Source organism: Salvelinus alpinus, chromosome 27 (genome assembly GCF_045679555.1).
Source record: "Salvelinus alpinus chromosome 27, SLU_Salpinus.1, whole genome shotgun sequence".
Taxonomy (NCBI): domain Eukaryota; kingdom Metazoa; phylum Chordata; class Actinopteri; order Salmoniformes; family Salmonidae; genus Salvelinus; species Salvelinus alpinus.
In genome coordinates, this window is record NC_092112.1 from 3,394,050 (window position 1) to 3,416,546 (window position 22,497).

General features: G+C 43.2%; 2 protein-coding genes across 3 annotated transcripts in view; one reads left to right on the forward strand and one right to left on the reverse strand.

Moving 5' to 3' along the window:
• Positions 1-10,117: 10,117 nt before the first annotated feature.
• Positions 10,118-12,565, forward strand: il17a/f3 (interleukin 17a/f3). Its single transcript, XM_071369205.1, has 4 exons — positions 10,118-10,260; positions 10,590-10,804; positions 11,027-11,167; positions 11,399-12,565. Exons 1-4 carry the CDS (start codon positions 10,246-10,248, stop codon positions 11,535-11,537), a joined length of 510 nt encoding a protein of 169 aa, XP_071225306.1. The 5' UTR covers positions 10,118-10,245; the 3' UTR covers positions 11,538-12,565.
• Positions 12,566-21,467: 8,902 nt separating this feature from the next.
• Positions 21,468-22,497, reverse strand: part of LOC139555900 (stathmin-4-like) — a 29,971-nt gene continuing 28,941 nt past the window's right edge. For both annotated transcript variants that reach the window (XM_071369266.1, XM_071369267.1), the window contains exon 8: positions 21,468-21,682. In XM_071369266.1, coding sequence (XP_071225367.1) covers positions 21,605-21,682 — 78 coding nt within the window. In that variant the 3' untranslated portion in view covers positions 21,468-21,604. The remainder of the gene's footprint in view (positions 21,683-22,497) is intronic.

Sequence of the window (22,497 nt, forward strand, 5' to 3'; positions counted from 1 at the left end):
GTTCTGTTGTCTGCTTCCTCAGTCACAGAGACAGTATTCTGTTGTCTGCTTCCTCAGTCATAGGGACAGTATTCTGTTGTCTGCTTCCTCAGTCATAGAGACAGTTCTGTTGTCTGCTTCCTCAGTCATAGAGACAGTATTCTGTTGTCTGCTTCCTCAGTCATAGGGACAGTATTCGGTTGTCTGCTTCCTCAGTCATAGAGACAGTATTCTGTTGTCTGCTTCCTCAGTCATAGAGACAGTTCTGTTGTCTGCTTCCTCTGTCATAGAGACAGTTCTGTTGTCTGCTTCCTCTGTCATAGAGACAGTTCTGTTGTCTGCTTCCTTAGTCATAGAGACAGTATTCTGTTGTCTGCTTCCTCTCAGTCATAGAGACAGTATTCTGTTGTCTGCTTCCTCTCAGTCATAGAGACAGTTCTGTTGTCTGCTTCCTCTCAGTCATAGAGACAGTATTCTGTTGTCTGCTTCCTCAGTCATAGAGACAGTATTCTGTTGTCTGCTTCCTCTCAGTCATAGAGACAGTATTCTGTTGTCTGCTTCCTCAGTCATAGAGACAGTATTCTGTTGTCTGCTTCCTCTCAGTCATAGAGACAGTATTCTGTTGTCTGCTTCCTCTCAGTCATAGAGACAGTATTCTGTTGTCTGCTTCCTCTCAGTCATAGAGACAGTATTCTGTTGTCTGCTTCCTCTCAGTCACAGAGACAGTTCTGTTGTCTGCTTCCTCAGTCATAGGGACAGTATTCTGTTGTCTGCTTCCTCAGTCATAGGGACAGTATTCTGTTGTCTGCTTCCTCAGTCATAGAGACAGTATTCTGTTGTCTGCTTCCTCAGTCATAGAGACAGTATTCTGTTGTCTGCTTCCTCAGTCATAGAGACAGTATTCTGTTGTCTGCTTCCTCTCAGTCATAGAGACAGTATTCTGTTGTCTGCTTCCTCAGTCATAGAGACAGTATTCTGTTGTCTGCTTCCTCTCAGTCATAGAGACAGTATTCTGTTGTCTGCTTCCTCTCAGTCATAGAGACAGTATTCTGTTGTCTGCTTCCTCAGTCATAGAGACAGTATTCTGTTGTCTGCTTCCTCTCAGTCATAGAGACAGTATTCTGTTGTCTGCTTCCTCAGTCATAGAGACAGTATTCTGTTGTCTGCTTCCTCTCAGTCATAGAGACAGTATTCTGTTGTCTGCTTCCTCTCAGTCATAGAGACAGTATCCTGTTGTCTGCTTCCTCTCAGTCATAGAGACAGTATTCTGTTGTCTGCTTCCTCAGTCATAGAGACAGTATTCTGTTGTCTGCTTCCTCAGTCATAGAGACAGTATTCTGTTGTCTGCTTCCTCAGTCATAGGGACAGTATTCTGTTGTCTGCTTCCTCAGTCATAGAGACAGTATTCTGTTGTCTGCTTCCTCTCAGTCATAGGGACAGTATTCTGTTGTCTGCTTCCTCAGTCATAGAGACAGTATTCTGTTGTCTGCTTCCTCTCAGTCATAGAGACAGTATTCTGTTGTCTGCTTCCTCTCAGTCATAGGGACAGTATTCTGTTGTCTGCTTCCTCAGTCATAGAGACAGTATTCTGTTGTCTGCTTCCTCTCAGTCATAGAGGCAGTATTCTGTTGTCTGCTTCCTCAGTCATAGGGACAGTATTCTGTTGTCTGCTTCCTCAGTCATAGGGACAGTATTCTGTTGTCTGCTTCCTCTCAGTCATAGAGACAGTTCTGTTGTCTGCTTCCTCTCAGTCATAGAGACAGTTCTGTTGTCTGCTTCCTCTCAGTCATAGAGACAGTATTCTGTTGTCTGCTTCCTCTCAGTCATAGAGACAGTTCTGTTGTCTGCTTCCTCTCAGTCATAGAGACAGTTCTGTTGTCTGCTTCCTCTCAGTCATAGAGACAGTTCTGTTGTCTGCTTCCTCTGTCATAGAGACAGTTCTGTTGTCTGCTTCCTTAGTCATAGAGACAGTATTCTGTTGTCTGCTTCCTTAGTCATAGAGACAGTATTCTGTTGTCTGCTTCCTTAGTCATAGAGACACTATTCTGTTGTCTGCTTCCTCACAGTCATAGAGACAGTATTCTGTTGTGTCTGCTTCCTCACAGTCAGACAGTATTCTGTTGTGTCTGCTTCCTCACAGTCAGACAGTATTCTGTTGTGTCTGCTTCCTCACAGTCGGACACAGTATTCTGTTGTCTGCTTCCTCACAGTCAGACACTATTCTGTTCTGTGTGTTTAGTTGGATCCACAGATATTTAAATATTGACTGGCTTTCATCAAGGTGCCCACTTAAGAAAAAGCTTCAAACTGTAACCAGTGCTTGCAACCTGGTTCATGTTATCAGTCAACCTACCAGGGTAGTTACAAACAGCACAGGAATGAAATCATCAACATGTATTGATCCCATCTTTATTAATGCTGCAGAAATCTGCTTTAAAGCAGTATCCAGATCCATCAGATGTAGTGATCACAATACAGGAGCCATTTCTAGGAAAACCACAGTTCCAAAGGCTGGGCCTAATATACCGTATAAGAGGTCATACAGTAAGTTTTGTAGTGATTCATATGTTTTTGATGTAAATAATATTTGTTGGTCCGTGGTATGTAAATGAGGAGCAACCAGATGCTGCACTTTATCCATTAATGAAATAGATTTTTCCAGTTACTAATAAGCATGCACCCTTTAGGAAAATGACTGTAAAAACTGTTAAATCCCCGGGGATTGATGAGGAATTTAAAAATGGTTGAGAGGGATGAGACAAAAGGGATGGCAAATAAGTCTGGCTGCACAACCAATTGGAAAACGTATTTCAAATCGAGAAGTCATGTGACTAAACTGAATTAAAAAACAACACCAATTATATCCAATTATATCTGACCAAATTATGAAAGACAAGCATTGTAATTTTGAATTCCGTGAAGTGAGTGTGGAAGAAGTGAAAAAGTATTGTTGTCTAGCAACAATGACAAGCCCCCGTAGTCTGACAATTTGGATGGAAATTACTGAGGATAATAGCAGACGATATTACCACTCCTATTTGCCACTTCAATTTAAGCGTACTAGAAAGTGTGTGCCCTCAGGCCTGGAGGGAAGCTAAAGTCATTCCCCTACCTAAGAATAGTAAAGCCCCCTTTACTGGCTCAAATAGCCGACCAATCAGCCTGTTACCAACCCTTAGTAAACTTCTGGGGAAAAATGGTGTTTGACCAGATACAATGCTATTTTACAGTAAACAAATTGACAACAGACTTTCAGCACGCTTATTTTTTATTTATTTTATTTAACTTTTATTTATTAACTAGGCAAGTCAGGGAAGGACTTATAAGGAAGGATATTAAACAAGCACAGCACTTACACAAATGACTGATGACTGGCTGAGAGAAATTGATGATAAAAAGATTGTGGGAGCTGTTTTGTTAGACTTCAGTGCAGCTTTTGACATTATCGATCATAGTCTGCTGCTGGAAAAACGTATGTGTTATGGTTTTACACCTCCTGCTATAATGTGGATAAAGAGTTACCTGTCTAACAGAACACAGAGGGTGTTCTTTAATGGAAGCCTCTCCAACATAATCCAGTTAGAATCAGGAATTCCCCAGGGCAGCTGTCTAGGCCCCTTACTTTTTTCAATCTTTACTAACGACATTCCACTGGCTTTGAGTAAAGCCAGTGTGTCTGTGTATGTGGATGACACAACACTATACACGTCAGCTACTATAGCGACTGAAATGACTGCAATTCTTATCAAAGAACTGCAGTTAGTTTCAGAGTGGGTGACAAGGAATAAGTTAGTCCTAAATATTTCTAAAACTAAAAGCATTGTATTTGGGACAAATCATGCACCAAACCCTAAACCTCAGCTAAATCATGTAATAAATTGGATTGTAAACTGTCATGGTCAGAACATATCGATACAACAGTAGCTAAGATGGGGAGAAGTCTGTCCATAATAAAGCGCTGCTCTACCTTAACAGCACTATCAACAAGGCAGGTCCTACAGGCCCTAGTTTTGTCGCACCTGGACTACTGTTCAGTTGTGTTGTCAGGTGCCACAAAAAGGGACTTAGGAAAATTGCAATTGGCTCAGAACAGGGCAGCACGGCTGGCCCTTGGATGTACACAGAGAGCTAATATTAATAATATGCATGTCAATCTCTCCTGGCTGAAAGTGGAGGAGAGATTGACTTCATCACTACTTGTATTTATGAGAGGTATTGACATGTTGAATGCACCCATGCATAACCCACAAGAAATGCCACCAGAGGTCTCTTCATAGTCCCCAAGTCCAGAACAGACTATGGGAGGCGCACAGTACTACATAAAGCCATGACTACATGGAACTCTATTCCACATGAAGTGTAACGCACGTCGTCGGGAGAAGGAGAAGAGGACCAAGGTGCAGCGTGGTAAGTGTTCATACTATTTAATTAAAATATGAAACACTAGACAAAACAACAAAACACGACAAACGAACAGTCCTGAAAGGTGAAACAAACACTAAACAGGAAACAACCACCCACAAACACAGGTGAAAACAGGCTACCTAAGTATGATTCTCAATCAGAGACAACGATAGACAGCTGCCTCTGATTGAGAACCATACCAGGCCAAACACATAGAAATACAAAACAAGGACAACATAGAACACCAGACATAGAATGCCCACCCAAACTCACGCCCTGACCAACCAAAATAGAGACATAAAAAGGATCTCTACGGTCAGAGCGTGACATGAAGTAACTTATGCAAGCAGTACAATTTTATTTAAAAAACAGATAAAAATACAGCTTATGGAACAGCGGGGACTGTGAAGCAACACAAACATAGGCACAGACACAATGATGGTCTGACCAATCGGATTCCACGCTTCAAGATTGCTTCGACCACGTGGACTGGGATATGTTTCCGGGTAGCCTCAGACAATAACATTGATGTATACAAGTGAGTGGTGAGTGAGTTTATAAGAAGTGCATTGGAGATGTTGTACCCACTGTGACTATTAAAACCTTCCCTAACCAGAAACCGTAGATTGATGGCAGCATTCTCGCAAAACTGAAAGCGCGAACCACCACATTTAATCATGGCAAGGCGACTAGAAACACGACCGAATACAAACAGTGTAGTTATTCCCTCCGCAATCAAACAAGCAAAGCGTCAGTATATAGACAAAGTAGAGTCGCAATTCAACGGCTCAAACACGAGACGTATGTGGCAGGGTCTACAGTCAATCACGGATTACAACAAGAAAACCAGCCACGTCGTGGACATCAACATGTTGCTCCCAGACAAATTAACCAACTTCTTTACGCGCTTTGAGGACAATACAGTGCCACCGACACAGCCCGCTACCAAAGACTGTGGGCTCTCCTTCTCTGTGGCTGACGTGAGTAAAACATTTAAACGTGCTAACCCTCGCAAGGCTGCCGGCCCAGACGGCATCTCTAGCCGCGTCCTCAGACCATGCGCAGACCAGCTGTCTGGTGTGTTTACGGGCGTATTCAATCAATCCCTATCCCAGTCTGCTGTCACCACATGCTTCAAGATGGCCACCATTGTTCCTGTTCCCAAGAAAGCTAAGGTAACTGAACTAAATGACTATCGCCCTGTAGCACTTACTTCTGTCATCATGAAGTGCTTTGAGAGACTAGTCAAAGATCACATCACCTCCACCCTACCTAATACCCTAGACCAGAGGTGCACAATTGGCGGAACTCCGGGTCCGGACCGGGTGAAGGTTCTATCTGGACCTCGACACATTCCCCATAAATAATTGTTAAATTAAATACTGATGAAGCAACCTTTTTTTTCCAATGTACTCACACTGCGCTGGCTCAGCGCAGCTGGGAAGGTCCCAGACAGCGCCCCATACTGCGCTGGCTGTGTGTTGTCCAATCACGTACGTTATTTAAATCACTTCACGAAACTCAGCAAATCAAAGCGAATGTTTACAATGAATGTTAGGAGACTGATGTTGTCAGAGAGAGAGAGACAGCGGGAGAAACAAAAGCGTCAGCGAGAGGAGAAATTATAGAATGGCGTGCGCAAAAGTCAGGAAATTCGATACAGAAAATCGAGCTTTCAAAGAGGAGTGGACAGACAAATATACCTTTATCCTTCCCGCAGCGAGTGTCAAACCACTCTGCATGATATGTTCAGAGACCGTGGCTCTCATAAAAAGTGCCAACGTGAAGCGCCACTACGAGACAAAGCACAGATCTTTTGAGCAAACATATCCACAGCAGTCTGAGGTGAGGACACAAACATATCCACAGCAGTCTGAGGTGAGGACACACACATATCCACAGGAGTCTGAGGTGAGGACACAAACATATCCACAGCAGTCTGAGGTGAGGACACAAACATATCCACAGCAGTCTGAGGTGAGGACACAAACATATCCACAGCAGTCTGAGGTGAGGACAAACATATCCACAGGAGTCTGAGGTGAGGACACAAACATATCCACAGCAGTCTGAGGTGAGGACACAAACATATCCACAGGAGTCTGAGGTGAGGACACAAACATATCCACAGGAGTCTGAGGTGAGGACAAACATATCCACAGGAGTCTGAGGTGAGGACACAAACATATCCACAGCAGTCTGAGGTGAGGACACAAACATATCCACAGCAGTCTGAGGTGAGGACACAAACATATCCACAGCAGTCTGAGGTGAGGACACAAACATATCCACAGGAGTCTGAGGTGAGGACAAACATATCCACAGGAGTCTGAGGTGAGGACAAACATATCCACAGGAGTCTGAGGTGAGGACACAAACATATCCACAGCAGTCTGAGGTGAGGACACAAACATATCCACAGCAGTCTGAGGTGAGGACACAAACATATCCACAGCAGTCTGAGGTGAGGACACAAACATATCCACAGCAGTCTGAGGTGAGGACACAAACATATCCACAGCAGTCTGAGGTGAGGACACAAACATATCCACAGGAGTCTGAGGTGAGGACACAAACATATCCACAGCAGTCTGAGGTGAGGACAAACATATCCACAGGAGTCTGAGGTGAGGACACAAACATATCCACAGGAGTCTGAGGTGAGGACAAACATATCCACAGGAGTCTGAGGTGAGGACACAAACATATCCACAGCAGTCTGAGGTGAGGACACAAACATATCCACAGCAGTCTGAGGTGAGGACACAAACATATCCACAGCAGTCTGAGGTGAGGACACAAACATATCCACAGGAGTCTGAGGTGAGGACACAAACATATCCACAGGAGTCTGAGGTGAGGACACAAACATATCCACAGCAGTCTGAGGTGAGGACACAAACATATCCACAGCAGTCTGAGGTGAGGACACAAACATATCCACAGCAGTCTGAGGTGAGGACACAAACATATCCACAGGAGTCTGAGGTGAGGACACAAACATATCCACATCGGAGTCTGAGGTGAGGACAAACATATCCACAGGAGTCTGAGGTGAGGACACAAACATATCCACAGGAGTCTGAGGTGAGGACACAAACATATCCACAGCAGTCTGAGGTGAGGACACAAACATATCCACAGGAGTCTGAGGTGAGGACACAAACATATCCACAGCAGTCTGAGGTGAGGACACACATATCCACAGGAGTCTGAGGTGAGGACAAACATATCCACAGCAGTCTGAGGTGAGGACACAAACATATCCACATCAGTCTGAGGTGAGGACACAAACATATCCACAGCAGTCTGAGGTGAGGACACAAACATATCCACAGGAGTCTGAGGTGAGGACACAAACATATCCACAGGAGTCTGAGGTGAGGACAAACATATCCACAGCAGTCTGAGGTGAGGACACACATATCCACAGCAGTCTGAGGTGAGGACACAAACATATCCACAGCAGTCTGAGGTGAGGACACAAACATATCCACAGCAGTCTGAGGTGAGGACACAAACATATCCACAGGAGTCTGAGGTGAGGACACAAACATATCCACAGCAGTCTGAGGTGAGGACACAAACATATCCACAGCAGTCTGAGGTGAGGACACAAACATATCCACAGCAGTCTGAGGTGAGGACACAAACATATCCACAGCAGTCTGAGGTGAGGACACAAACATATCCACAGGAGTCTGAGGTGAGGACACAAACATATCCACAGCAGTCTGAGGTGAGGACACAAACATATCCACAGGAGTCTGAGGTGAGGACAAACATATCCACAGCAGTCTGAGGTGAGGACAAACATATCCACAGCAGTCTGAGGTGAGGACACACATATCCACATCAGTCTGAGGTGAGGACACAAACATATCCACAGGAGTCTGAGGTGAGGACACACACATATCCACAGCAGTCTGAGGTGAGGACACACACATATCCACAGCAGTCTGAGGTGAGGACACAAACATATCCACAGGAGTCTGAGGTGAGGACAAACATATCCACAGGAGTCTGAGGTGAGGACAAACATATCCACAGGAGTCTGAGGTGAGGACAAACATATCCACAGCAGTCTGAGGTGAGGACACAAACATATCCACAGCAGTCTGAGGTGAGGACACAAACATATCCACAGCAGTCTGAGGTGAGGACACAAACATATCCACAGCAGTCTGAGGTGAGGACACGCAAAATAAACTATCTCAAAGCCCAGTATGATCGGTCCACCGGAGTCCTCTCGCATTTATTGGATATGGATATTTTTTTGTTTTTTTTGTTTCGACATCACACCTTAATGAGCTCGACGTGAAACTACAGGGTAAGAACAACTCGGTGTGTAATTTGATGACATCTGTCCTCTCCTTCCAGAGGAAACTGGAAGTGTTCAAGGAAGATGTTCAAGGAGACTGTGAACACTTCCCGAAAGTGCAGGAACAGATTCAGGGTGAGAGAGATGTTTCTCCTCAAACAATACAACTAAAAAACAAATACAAAACAATTCAACTAAAGATATAATGTTTGTTAGTGTGTCTGTGTGTGTGTCCTCTCATATGAGTAATTTTTTAAAATCCGTTTAAAAAAAAGTTAATTTTACTATTTGCTTGAGTATTTGGGGATGGGAGTTCCATGTGATCATGGTTCTGTATAGAACTGTGCGTTGCTGTGAGTTCGTTTCAGACTTGGGGACTGTGAAGAGACCCCTGGTAGCATGTCTTGTGAGGTATCGGTGTCTGAGCTGAATGTTATTTGATTATGCGGAAAATCTGGAATTTTCATCATCAGTAATATTTCTCATAAAAACTCTTGAGAGAAGCAGTCCGTCTCTCATCAACCCGTCAAACCAGGAAAGACTGACATGCATTGCCCACTACAGACTTACTGTATTATCACCACAGCACTCCTTGAAAACTCCCTGTTCACACCTTTCTAACCCCAGACGTAGGCATTTGTCTGTTCAGTATGTCTGTCACCTAGGTCGTCAGTTTCACAGCTTTGATATATGTGTGTTCTTGTTAGCTAACAAGGGTTAGAGTTTTAACAACAGGAGAAAGACTCTAGCGGGGGGTTTTCTAACGTTGAGATTACAGTAAGTCAAAACAAGGTCAAGTCAAATGGAACAGCTTAAGGAAATGGAAAGAAGAAGAAGAAAAGAGATAAGGCCAACAAGAGGATGTAGAGAAGAAGTCGTAGTAGAGGCACAGCATGTGCCGTTGTCAGATCGTTCTGGTGATAAATGGTAAAAAGGAATGGGATTCTGTAGAACACTACCATTTAAACAGAGTTATATGTTGGCTTCCTGAGTTAAAGGTCACCACCTGAGGTTTATTTTGATATGTGTTCCTGCTGACATGATTCTCTCAAAACCAACTGTATGTACCTGACAGGGTTAAAGGTCAATTCCATTTAAATTCCAGTCTATTCAGAAAGTTCACCAAAATTCCAGTGAACATTTTTTTGCTCATTGAAAAAGCATTGAAGATAATCGAAATTTGGAATTTTTAGTGTATTTCCTGATTTGACTGGAATTAAAATGGAATTGACCCCAACCTTGGTTGTTACTACTTAATAGATATTCTATGGTTTTGCATTTTCATTACGTATGCTCTGAAACATCTTGATACTATCTCTGAGATAAAACATCTAACTACATCATCAATTTTTTTGTTGCTCTAAGTGTGTTATCTGTTGATCGATGACAGTCACCGGAAATACGTACAGCATTGGAACACTGCTTCTAGAACAAAGGCAACTTGAAACATTCTGTCACAGCAACGTTTCACTCTGAAGAGACAGACAGCAGAGAGAGCGAGAGAGAGACAGACAGAGACAGAGCGAGAGAGACAGACAGATATGCTTCTGGTCATGGTGAGTCTCAGCTGTTCTTTAACTCTTGCTACAGAATAGGACTATTTCACTATGTACAGTTAGGTGACATTTTTCTGCCATTCATTTTTGATTTTGACATTTAATTTAGACTTTGTTTGTCTGCGTTTACACAGGCAACCCAATTCTGATATTTTTCCTCTAATTGGTCTTTCCAATAATTAGGCAAAAGATCAGAATTGGGTTGTCTGTGTAAACCAGCCTTTATATCATGATATCTTTATGTGCTGTACATCACTAAATGACCACCATTTTATAAGTGTTATTATAGATATAGGGAACTGGTATTGAAGCTCTGTCGTGTTGGTCAGGTCTTCAGAGGTTTACTGGTGCTGGGTCTGATCATGTCACTGGACGGACGTAAGAAAGGCCAGAAGACCAAACCGAAGGCCGCCAAAAGCTCCGGACCAGTCAAGGTCTTTGGACAGAGAGGAATGACTGTAGGGTTGTTTCTGGATCCTAACCTGAAGACCGCTGTCCCTGTCCTTGATATAGCCTCCAGGTCTCTCTCTCCATGGACATACAGGTGACTTTGTTATTGTACATGGATGTGATGTGTTCATAACTATAAAATGTACAGTACATAAATGACATGTTTAACGGAAATAGAATGGAATTTCCATGTATATTATTAAATGTGTTTTATGGCATTTTGTGTCTCAATTATATACACGAGTTCATTCTTTAGGCGATGAATAACAGGTCTCTCTCCCCCTCTCCCCCTATTCCTCCCGCTGTCCCTAACCAGCGACACGTACGATGAGACCCGGGTCCCTCAACATCTCTCCCAGGCTCAGTGCCAGAGGTCTGGCTGTCTAACCCCAGACGGAGTAGAGGACATGGGGTTGGAGTCCAAACCCATGATCCATCAGACCTTGGTGCTCCGCAGGTAATCTTTGGACAAATGATGATATTATTATGATTAAGATGCTTATAATTGACTTACCTTTTCTTAAATCGCTCCTCAGAGGATAAATTCATGTATTGAATTGAATTAAGTTAACATTCACTTTTGCTTGAGAAATAAAGGGTGATAAATGTACATTTTTTATTTTTTATTTTTATATGTTATAATTAATGTATCTGAAACAGTTGTCTGACCTTTGGGACTTTTCTGCAGGGTTCAGGGAGAGAAGGGCAGCAGCGGAGGGAGGAAGAAGAAGGGGAAGAAGAAGGGATATTTCTACAAACTGGACAGTGAGATTGTAAATGTGGGCTGTACCTGTGTGAGACCCAGCATTTTCCCTCAGAAGCAGTGATGATAAGAGAATGCCTAATTCAGGAAATAAATTCAAAATTCTTTAAATATAAAAAAAGGTTTCCATGGAAAATGGATTTCTGATCATTTTGTACATTTCCTGAATTGATTGAAATGGACGTTAACTTTAGTGAAGGCTTCCATCTGTGGAGTGTAGCGTGGCTGTAACGTAGACGTCTTCGAAGTGAATAATGGACGTTGACGTGTTTTTGTCTTCGGCTTTGATGTTGACCCGTGGAAATGGACCAAGTGATTGTATCACTGACCTCTTGACATAGAGTCGACCTGGACACATCTGAGGTCAACGGTTCACATTCTCTGTTTCTACTATGTTTTATTTCATTTAAATGACTTGTTAAATGACTTGTTTAATGACTTGTTAAATGACTTGTTTAATGACTTGTTAAATGACTTGTTAAATGACTTGTGTAATGACTTGTTTAATGACTTGTTAAATGACTTGTTTAATGACTTGTTTAATGACTTGTTAAATGACTCGTTAAATTTCGTGTTTAATGACGTGTTTAATGACTTGTTTAATGACTTGTTTAATGACTTGTTAAATTACTGGTTAAATTACTTGTTAAATGACTCGTTAAATGACTCGTTAAATGACTTGTTTATTTAAAGGGATAATTCGGGATTTTGGCAATGATGCCCTTTGTCTACTTCCCCAGAGTCAGATGAAATCGTGGATACCATTTTTATGTCTCTGTGTTTAGTATGAAGGAAGTTAGAGGTAGTTTTGTGAGCCTATGCTAACTAGCGTTAGCGCAATGACGAAGTCTAGGGGTATCTGCTATCATTGCCAAAATGCCGAAGTTTTCCTTTAAAAGACTTGTTAAACTAGCTGTTTATATAAATGACAGCGACATCATTAACTTTAAATTGCACAAGACTAAAATGTCAATGTAAACATTCTTATTGTATAGGCATGTCCATATGATATGTAGCCTGTGACTAAATATTGAGCCTAGTTTGTAGTAGAATGAATAAATTTCTGAATAAATTCTATTATTTTGTTATAAATGTGTTATTTGTATTTATTATGCAAGTCACTCTGGATAAGAGTGTCTGCTAAATTACCAACATGTAAACAACAGAGGACAGAGAAGAGAGATCCCTTGGAGCTGTGACTTCAGTTAAAAACACAACACACAACACACATAAAGAAATAAGAATAAAGAAATGGCAAGTAAAATCTCCACATTCCCAGCAACCAACAGGGCAAACATTTCCCACAATGCCAGAATGAAGTCTGAGCTTGCACCCTATTCCCTATGTAATGCATTCCTTTTGACCCAGGACCCATAGGGCTCTGGTAAAAGGTAGTACACTATGTACAGTTGTGGCCAAAAGGTTTGAGAATGACACAAATATTAGTTTTCACAAAGTCTGCTGCCTCAGTTTGTATGATGGCAATTTGCATATACTCCAGAATGTTATGAAGAGTGATCAGATGAATTGCAATTAATTGCAAAGTCCCCCTTTTCCATGCAAATTAATTGAATCTCCCCAAAAACATTTCCACTGCATTTCAGCCCTGCCGTAAAAGGACCAGCTGACATCATGTCAGTGATTCTCTCCTTAACACAGGTGTGAGTGTTGACGAGGACAAGGCTGGAGATCACTCTGTCATGCTGATTGAGTTCGAATAACAGACTGGAAGCTTCAAAAGGAGGGTGGTGCTTGGAATCATTGTTCTTCCTCTGTCAATCATGGTTACCTGCAAGGAAACATGTGACATCATCATTGCTTTGCACAAAAAGGGCTTCACAGGCAAGGATATTGCTGCCAGTAAGATTGCACCTAAATCAACCATTTATCGGATCATCAAGCAATTCAAGGAGAGCGGTTCAATTGTTGTGAAGTGCCAGGACCGTCTCCTAAAGTTGATTCAGCTGCGGGATCGGGGCACCACCAGTACAGAGCTTGCTCAGGAATGGCAGCCGGCAGGTGTGAGTGCATCTGCACGCACAGTGAGGCGAAGACTTTTGGAGGATGGCCTGGTGTCAAGCAGGGCAGCAAAGAAGCCACTTCTCTCCAGGAAAAACATCAGGGACAGCCTGATATTCTGCAAAAGGTACAGGGATTGGACAGCTGAGGACTGGGGTAAAGTAATTTTCTCTGATATATCCCCTTTCCGATTGTTTGAGGCATCCGGAAAAAAGCTTGTCCGGAGAAGACAAGGTGAGCGCTACCATCGGTCCTGTGTCATGTCAACAGTAAAGCATCCTGAGACCATTCATGTGTGGGGTTGCTTCTCAGCCAAGGGAGTGAGCTCACTCACAATTTTGCCTAAGAACACAGCCATGTATAAAGAAAGGTACCAACACATCCTCTGAGAGCAACTTCTCCCAACCATCCAGGAACAGTTTGGTGACGAACAATGCATTTTCCAGCATGATGGAGCACCTTGCCATAGGCAAAAGTGATAACTAAGTGGCTCGGGGAACAAAACATCGATATTTTGGGTCCATGGCCAGGTGCTTTTACAAACTGTTATGCTGTTTTCAAATGAAATGCAATACCTTGCTCTTGTTAAAGCTTTTAGAATGTATTCGTTTTTTCCCCAGACTTTAGTCCCATTGAGAACTTGTGGTTCAAGCGGCGGGTGGACAAACAAAACCCCACAAATTCTGACAAACTCCAAGCATTGATTATGCAAGAGGGGGCTGCCATCAGTCAGGATGACCAATATCTATCCTACCCTGTCTTTCTAAGGTCTTCGAAAGCCAAGTTAACAAACAGATTACCGACCATTTCAAATCCCAACGTACCTTCTCTGCTATGCAATCTGGTTTCAGAGCTGGTCATGGGTGCACCTCAGCCACGCTCAAGGTCCGAAACGACATCATAACCGCCATTGATAAGAGACATTACTGTGCAGCCGTATTCATCGACCTGGCCAAGGCTTTCGACTCTGTCAATCACCACATTCTTATTGGCAGACTCGACAGCCTTGGTTTCTCAAATGATTGCCTCGCCTGGTTTACCAACTACTTCTCTGATAGAGTTCAGTGTGTCAAATCGGAGGGCCTGTTGTCCGGACCTCTGGCAGTCTCTATGGGGGTGCCACAGGGTTCAATCCTCGGACCGACTCTTTTCTCTGTATATATCAATGATGTCGCTCTTGCTGCTGGTGATTCTCTGATCCACCTCTACGCAGACGACACCATTCTGTATACTTCTGGCCCTTCTTTGGACACTGTGTTAACAAACCTCCAGACGAGCTTAAATGCCATACAACTCTCCTTCCATGGCCTCCAACTGCTCTTAAACGCAAGTAAAACTAAATGCATGCTATTCAACCGATCACTGCCCGCACCTGCTCGCCCGTCCAGAGTTGTAATTACAACTTTGGACGGCTCTGACTTAGAATATGTGGACATCTATAAATACCTAGGTGTCTGGTTAGACTGTAAACTCTCCTTCCAGACTCACATTAAGCATCTCCAATCCAAAATTAAATCTAGAATCGGCTTCCTATGTCGCAACAAAGCCTCCTTCACTCATGCTGCCAAACATACCCTCGTATAACTGACCATCCTACCGATCCTCGACTTCGGTGATGTCATTTTAAAAATAGCCTCCAACACTCTACTCAACAAACTGGATGCAGTCTATCACAGTGCCATCCGTTTTGTCACCAAAGCCCCATATACTACCCACCACTGCGACCTGTATGCTCTCGTTGGCTGGCCCTCGCTTCATACTCGTTGCCAAACCCACTGGCTACAGGTTATCTACAAGTCTCTGCTAGGTAAAGCCCCGCCTTATCTCAGCTCACTGGTCACCATAGCAGCACCCACTCGTAGCACGCGCTCCAGCAGGTATATCTCACTGGTCACCCTCAAAGCCAATTCCTCCTTTGGTCGTCTTTCCTTCCAGTTCTCTGCTGCCAATGACTGGAACGAACTGCAAAAATCACTGAAGCTGGAGACTCATATCTCCCTCACTAACTTTAAGCACCAGCTGTCAGAGCAGCTCACAGATCACTGCACCTGTACATAGCCCATCTGTAAATAGCCCATCCAATCTACCTCATCCCCATACTGTATTTATTTTATTTATCTTGCTCCTTTGCACCCCAGTATCTCTACTTGCACATTCATCTTCTGCACATCTACCATTCCAGTGTTTAATTGCTATATTGTAATTACTTCACCACCATTTGCACTCAATGTATATAGACTTTTTGTTTTCTTTTGTTCTACTGTATTATTGACTGTATGTTTTGTTTATTCCATGTGTAACTGTGTTGTTGTATGTGTCAAATTGCTATGCTTTACCTTAGCCAGGTCGCAGTTGCAAATGAGAACTTGTTCTCAACTAGCCTACCTGGTTAAATAAAGGTGAAATAAAAAATAAATAAATAAAAATGTTGCCCAGAAGTTAATTGACAGCATGCCAGGGCGAATTGCAGAGGTCTTGAAAAAGAAGGGTCAACACTGCAAATATTGACTCTTTGCATCAACTTCATGTAATTGTCAATAAAATCCTTTGACACGTATGAAATGCTTGTAATTATACTTCAGTATTCCATAGTAACATCTGACAAAAATATCTAAAGACACTGAAGCAGCAAACTTTGTGAAAATTAATATTTGTGTCATTCTCAAAACTTTAGGCCACGACTGTAGGGAATATGGTGCCATTTGGGACATCCTCAGAGTGACTCCAGCTAACATCATCTCCAATCTCTCTCTTTTCTCTCTTTTTCTCTCATCCAAAAACAACAGACAATCACAGTTAACAGAGTACAGTGACATCATGCCAAAGCAAAATGCACCATAGGATGGTCTGGTCTGACAGCTCAAGCAGCTTACCATCCTGTCAGTCAATCAATCAATCAATCAATCAATCAATCAATCAATCAATCAATCAATCAATCATCAATCATCAATCAATCAATCAATCAATCAATCAATCAATCAATCAATCATCAATCAATCAATCAATCAATCAATCAATCAATCATCAATCAATCAATCAATTAGTCAATCAATCAATCAATCAATCAATCAAAGAGAACCAGGTCAACACCCTACCTAGCCTCTGCCGAGTCCCTAACAACCGGCGGATGACCTGTTGTCAGGGAAAATGGAAATTGAGCTTTAGGACGTTAACAAGGAGACACTCCATCTTAACTCCTCCTCCACATTTACTGGATTGGTGGAACAGTGCAGAAGAGAACCTCCCCTGACAGTTTGCTTTCTTCTTGTCAAGAACAGTATGTAGGGAATCTAGTTTCAGACCAGTATGTCGGGGATCTAGTTTCAGACCAGTATGTAGGGGATCTAGTTTCAGACCAGTATGTAGGGGATCTAGTTTCAGACCAGTATGTAAGGGGATCTAGTTTCAGACCAGTATGTAGAGGATCTAGTTTCAGACCAGTATGTAGGGGATCTAGTTTCAGACCAGTATGTAGGGGGATCTAGTTTCAGACCAGTATGTAGGGGATCTAGTTTCAGACCAGTATGTAGGGGATCTAGTTTCAGACCAGTATGTAGGGGATCTAGTTTCAGACCAGTATGTAGGGGATCTAGTTTCAGACCAGTATGTAGGGGATCTAGTTTCAGACCAGTATGTAGGGGGATCTAGTTTCAGAACAGTATGTCGGGGATCTAGTTTCAGACCAGTATGTAAGGGGATCTAGTTTCAGACCAGTATGTAGGGGATCTAGTTTCAGACCAGTATGTAGGGGGGATCTAGTTTCAGACCAGTTTGTAGGGGGATCTAGTTTCAGACCAGTATATCGGGGATCTAGTTTCAGACCAGTATGTAGGGGATCTAGTTTCAGACCACTATGTAGGGGATCTAGTTTCAGACCAGTACATCAGGGATCTAGTTTCAGACCAGTATGTAGGGGATCTAGTTTCAGACCACTATGTAGGGGATCTAGTTTCAGACCAGTATGTAGGGGGATCTAGTTTCAGACCAGTATGTAGGGGATCTAGTTTCAGACCAGTATGTAGGGGATCTAGTTTCAGACCAGTATGTAGGGGATCTAGTTTCAGACCAGTATGTCAGGGATCTCGTTTCTGACCAGTATGCAGGGATCTCGTTTCTGACCAGTATGCAGGGATCTAGTTTCAGACCAGTATGTAGGGGGATCTAGTTTCAGACCAGTATGTAGGGAGATCTAGTTCCAGACCAGTATGTAGGGGATCTAGTTTCAGACCATTATGTAGGGGGATCTAGTTTTAGACCAGTATGTAGGGGATCTAGTTTCAGACCAGTATGTCGGGGATCTCGTTTCTGACCAGTATGCAGGGATCTCGTTTCTGACCAGTATGCAGGGATCTAGTTTCAGACCAGTATGTAGGGGGATCTAGTTTCAGACCAGTATGTAGGGAGATCTAGTTCCAGACCAGTATGTAGGGGGATCTAGTTTCAGACCAGTATGTAGGGGGATCTAGTTTCAGACCAGTATGTAGGGAGATCTAGTTCCAGACCAGTATGTAGGGGGATCTAGTTTCAGACCAGTATGTAGGGGATCTAGTTCCAGACCAGTATGTAGGGGATCTAGTTTCAGACCAGTATGTAGGGAGATCTAGTTCCAGACCAGTATGTAGGGGATCTAGTTTCAGACCAGTATGTAGGGGATCTAGTTCCAGACCAGTATGTAGGGGATCTAGTTTCAGACCAGTATGTAGGGGATCTAGTTTCAGACCAGTATGTAGGGGATCTAGTTCCAGACCAGTATGTAGGGGATCTAGTTTCAGACCAGTATGTAGGGGATCTAGTTCCAGACCAGTATGTAGGGGATCTAGTTTCAGACCAGTATGTAGGGAGATCTAGTTCCAGACCAGTATGTAGGGGATCTAGTTCCAGACCAGTATGTAGGGAGATCTAGTTCCAGACCAGTATGTAGGGGATCTAGTTCTAGACCAGTATGCAGGGATCTAGTTTAATGTGTTTCTTGTACGCCTGCTACTGTAGGTTACACCCTCCCTTTCCTTTTCCCAAGACGTATTTGGCCCTCTACATGTACATCACCATCAGAAAGTCTTCACCTTAACTTTTCCCACATTTTGTTGTGTTACAGCCTGAATTTAAAAATGGATTAAATTGAGATTTTGTGTCACTGGCCTCTCCACACAATACCCCATAATGTCAAAGTGGAATTATGTTTTAAAAATTTTACAAATTAATTCAAAATGAAAAGTCGAAATGTCTTACATCAAGTATTCAACTCCTTTGTTACTTAATTATTATATATATTTTTTTATTTAACTAGGCAAGTCTGTTAAGAACAAAATCTTATTTACAATGACAGCCTACATGGGAACAGTGGGTTAACTGTCTTGTTCAGGGGCAGAACGACAGAGTTGTACCTTGTCAGCTCAGCGATTTGATCCATCAACCTTTCAGTTACTGGCCCAACGCTCTAACCACTAGGCTACCTGCCGCCCCAAAATGTGGCAAGCCTAAATACGTTTAGGACTAAAAAATATGCTTAAGTCACATAATAAGTTGCATGGACTAACTCTGTGTTCAATAATAGTGTTTAATATGATTTTTGTAATGACTACCTCATCTCTGTACCCCACATATACACTTATCTGTAAGGTGCCTCAGTGGAGCATTGAATTTCAAACACAGATTCAACCACGAAGACCAGGGAGGTTTTCTAACGCCTCGCAAAGAAGGGCACCTATTGGTAGATGGGTAAAAAAAACTAACTTTGGATGGTGTATCAATACACCCAGTCACTACAAAGATACAGGCGTTCTTCCTAACTCAGTTGCCGGAGAGGTAGGAAACCGCTCAGGGATTTCACCATGAGGCCAATGGGGACTTTAAAACAGTTACAACAGTTACAGCAATAAACAGCATTGTAGTTATGCCACAATACTAACCTAATTGACAGAGTGAAAAGGAAGACTGTACAGAATTAAAATATTCCAAAACAAGGTACTAAAATAATACTGCAAAAAAAATGTGGCAAAGCAAATCACATTTTGTCCTGAATACAAAGTGTTATGTTTTGGGTCAAATCCACTAGAACACATCACTGAGTACTACTCTCCATATTTCCAAGTATAGTGGTGGCTGCATCATGTTATGGGTATGCATGTAATCGTTGAGGAGGACTGAGGAGTTTTTCAGGATAAAAAATAAATGTAATTCATTTAGAGGAAAACCTGGTACAGTCTGCTTTCCACCAGACACTGGGAGATGAATTCACCTTTTCAGCAGGACAATAACCTAAAACACAAGGCCAAATATACACTGGAGTCGCTTACCAACAAGACAGCAAATGTTCCTGAGTGCCCTAGTTACATTTTGGACTTAACTTGGATGGAAAATCTATAGCAAGACTTGAAAATGGCTGTCTAGTAATGATCAACAACCAACTTGACAGAGCTTGAAGAATTTGTGCAAATGTTGTACAATCCAGGTGTGCAAAGTTCGTAGAGACACAGAAAGACTCACAGCTGTAATCGATGCCAAAGGTGATTCAAACATTTATTGACTGTGTGAATACTTATGTAAATTAGATATTTCTGTATTAGCTAAAATTACTTGAGAGTACTTGAGACATATTTTGCCTTTTCCAATGACACAATCCAATCTGACATATCTGACATACACAAATTATTTATCATTGATAATGTCCCCCGGTAAATTGAAAATAGTGCATGGCTGAATGACGTGCATGAGCTGGTTACAGCATCCCGATAAAGCTATAGGGGAAAACGTATCACAGTAGAAATCATTTTGACGTGTAAGAGCCTGCAAGTGAGATAGAGAGTGTGGATGTTGTTGCGTCAGCTCTGGGATAGTGGGCTCTGAGGGTGTGTTCAGTCAGCTAGTGGGATAGTGGGCTCTGAGGGTGTGGTCAGTCAGCTAGTGGGATAGTGGGCTCTGAGGGTGTGTTCAGTCAGCTAGTGGGATAGTGGGCTCTGAGGGTGTGGTCAGTCAGCTAGTGGGATAGTGGGCTCTGAGGGTGTGGTCAGTCAGCTAGTGGGATAGTGGGCTCTGAGGGTGTGTTCAGTCAGCTAGTGGGATAGTGGGCTCTGAGGGTGTGTTCAGTCAGCTAGTGGGATAGTGGGCTCTGAGGGTGTGTTCAGTCATCTCTGGGATAGTGGGCTCTGAGGGTGTGTTCAGTCAGCTAGTGGGATAGTGGGCTCTGAGGGTGTGGTCAGTCAGCTAGTGGGATAGTGGGCTCTGAGGGTGTGATCAGTCAGCTAGTGGGATAGTGGGCTCTGAGGGTGTGTTAGTCAGCTAGTGGGATAGTGGGCTCTGAGGGTGTGTTCAGTCATCTAGTGGGATAGTGGGCTCTGAGGGTGTGTTCAGTCAGCTAGTGGGATAGTGGGCTCTGAGGGTGTGTTAGTCAGCTAGTGGGATAGTGGGCTCTGAGGGTGTGTTCAGTCATCTAGTGGGATAGTGGGCTCTGAGGGTGTGTTAGTCAGCTAGTGGGATAGTGGGCTCTGAGGGTGTGGTCAGTCAGCTAGTGGGATAGTGGGCTCTGAGGGTGTGGTCAGTCAGCTAGTGGGATAGTGGGCTCTGAGGGTGTGGTCAGTCAGCTAGTGGGATAGTGGGCTCTGAGGGTGTGATCAGTCAGCTAGTGGGATAGTGGGCTCTGAGGGTGTGGTCAGTCAGCTAGTGGGATAGTGGGCTCTGAGGGTGTGATCAGTCAGCTAGTGGGATAGTGGGCTCTGAGGGTGTGTTCAGTCAGCTAGTGGGATAGTGGGCTCTGAGGGTGTGGTATTGTATGTTTTGGCACCATATTGAGAAGCTACCACTCCACTGTGTTCCACCACAAACACCAGCTTCACTCTCTCTGTTCCCCCATAATTAACATCATTAAAACATCCCTTCACACCCAGATCCCTTCTCTCCATCCCCTCACAATGCCAGTCAGACACATGTCCTTATCTCTTTTTATTTAATCACAATGTTGTGTGTTGTGGAAAATCCCTGTTTAATTTTGTGTGCTTGTTCCGATTCGTTACCGTGTACATGAACTCCTGTGTTCATAGTTCAGATGGGCTTGTTTTCACTTTTCTTTTTTTCCCTTATTGTCTTGATCTCTTCTTTTATTTATTTTTTATTGACTCACAAAACCACTCCCTCGCTCCACTCGTCTTCCTCCTTCAGGGCTTTGTTCTTCCTCACCTCTTCTCTGTGTTTATTCTGCCACACGGAAAACAACAACAACAATATTTACATTTAGGAAACTATTAGCATAAACAAAATAAAACAAAAACTCCTGAGGTTCTCAAGGGGAGGAACTCAACATGGGAATGACCAGACAAACACTCCTGAGGTTCTCAAGGGGAGGAACTCAACATGGGAATGACCAGACAAAAACTCCTGAGGTTCTCAAGGGGAGGAACTCAACATGGGAATGACCAGACAAAAACTCCTGAGGTTCTTAAGGGGAGGAACTCAACATGGGAATGACCAGACAAAAACTCCTGATGTTCTTAAGGGGAGGAACTCAACATGGGAATGACCAGACAAAAACTCCTGAGGTTCTTAAGGGGAGGAACTCAACATGGGAATGACCAGACAAACACTCCTGAGGTTCTCAAGGGGAGGAACTCAACATGGGAATGACCAGACAAACACTCCTGAGGTTCTTAAGGGGAGGAACTCAACATGGGAATGACCAGACAAAAACTCCTGAGGTTCTTAAGGGGAGGAACTCAACATGGGAATGACCAGACAAACACTCCTGAGGTTCTTAAGGGGAGGAACTCAACATGGGAATGACCAGACAAACACTCCTGAGGTTCTTAAGGGGAGGAACTCAACATGGGAATGACCAGACAAACACTCCTGAGGTTCTCAAGGGGAGGAACTCAACATGGGAATGACCAGACAAAAACTCCTGAGGTTCTCAAGGGGAGGAACTCAACATGGGAATGACCAGACAAAAACTCCTGAGGTTCTCAAGGGGAGGAACTCAACATTGGAATGACCAGACAAAAACTCCTGAGGTTCTC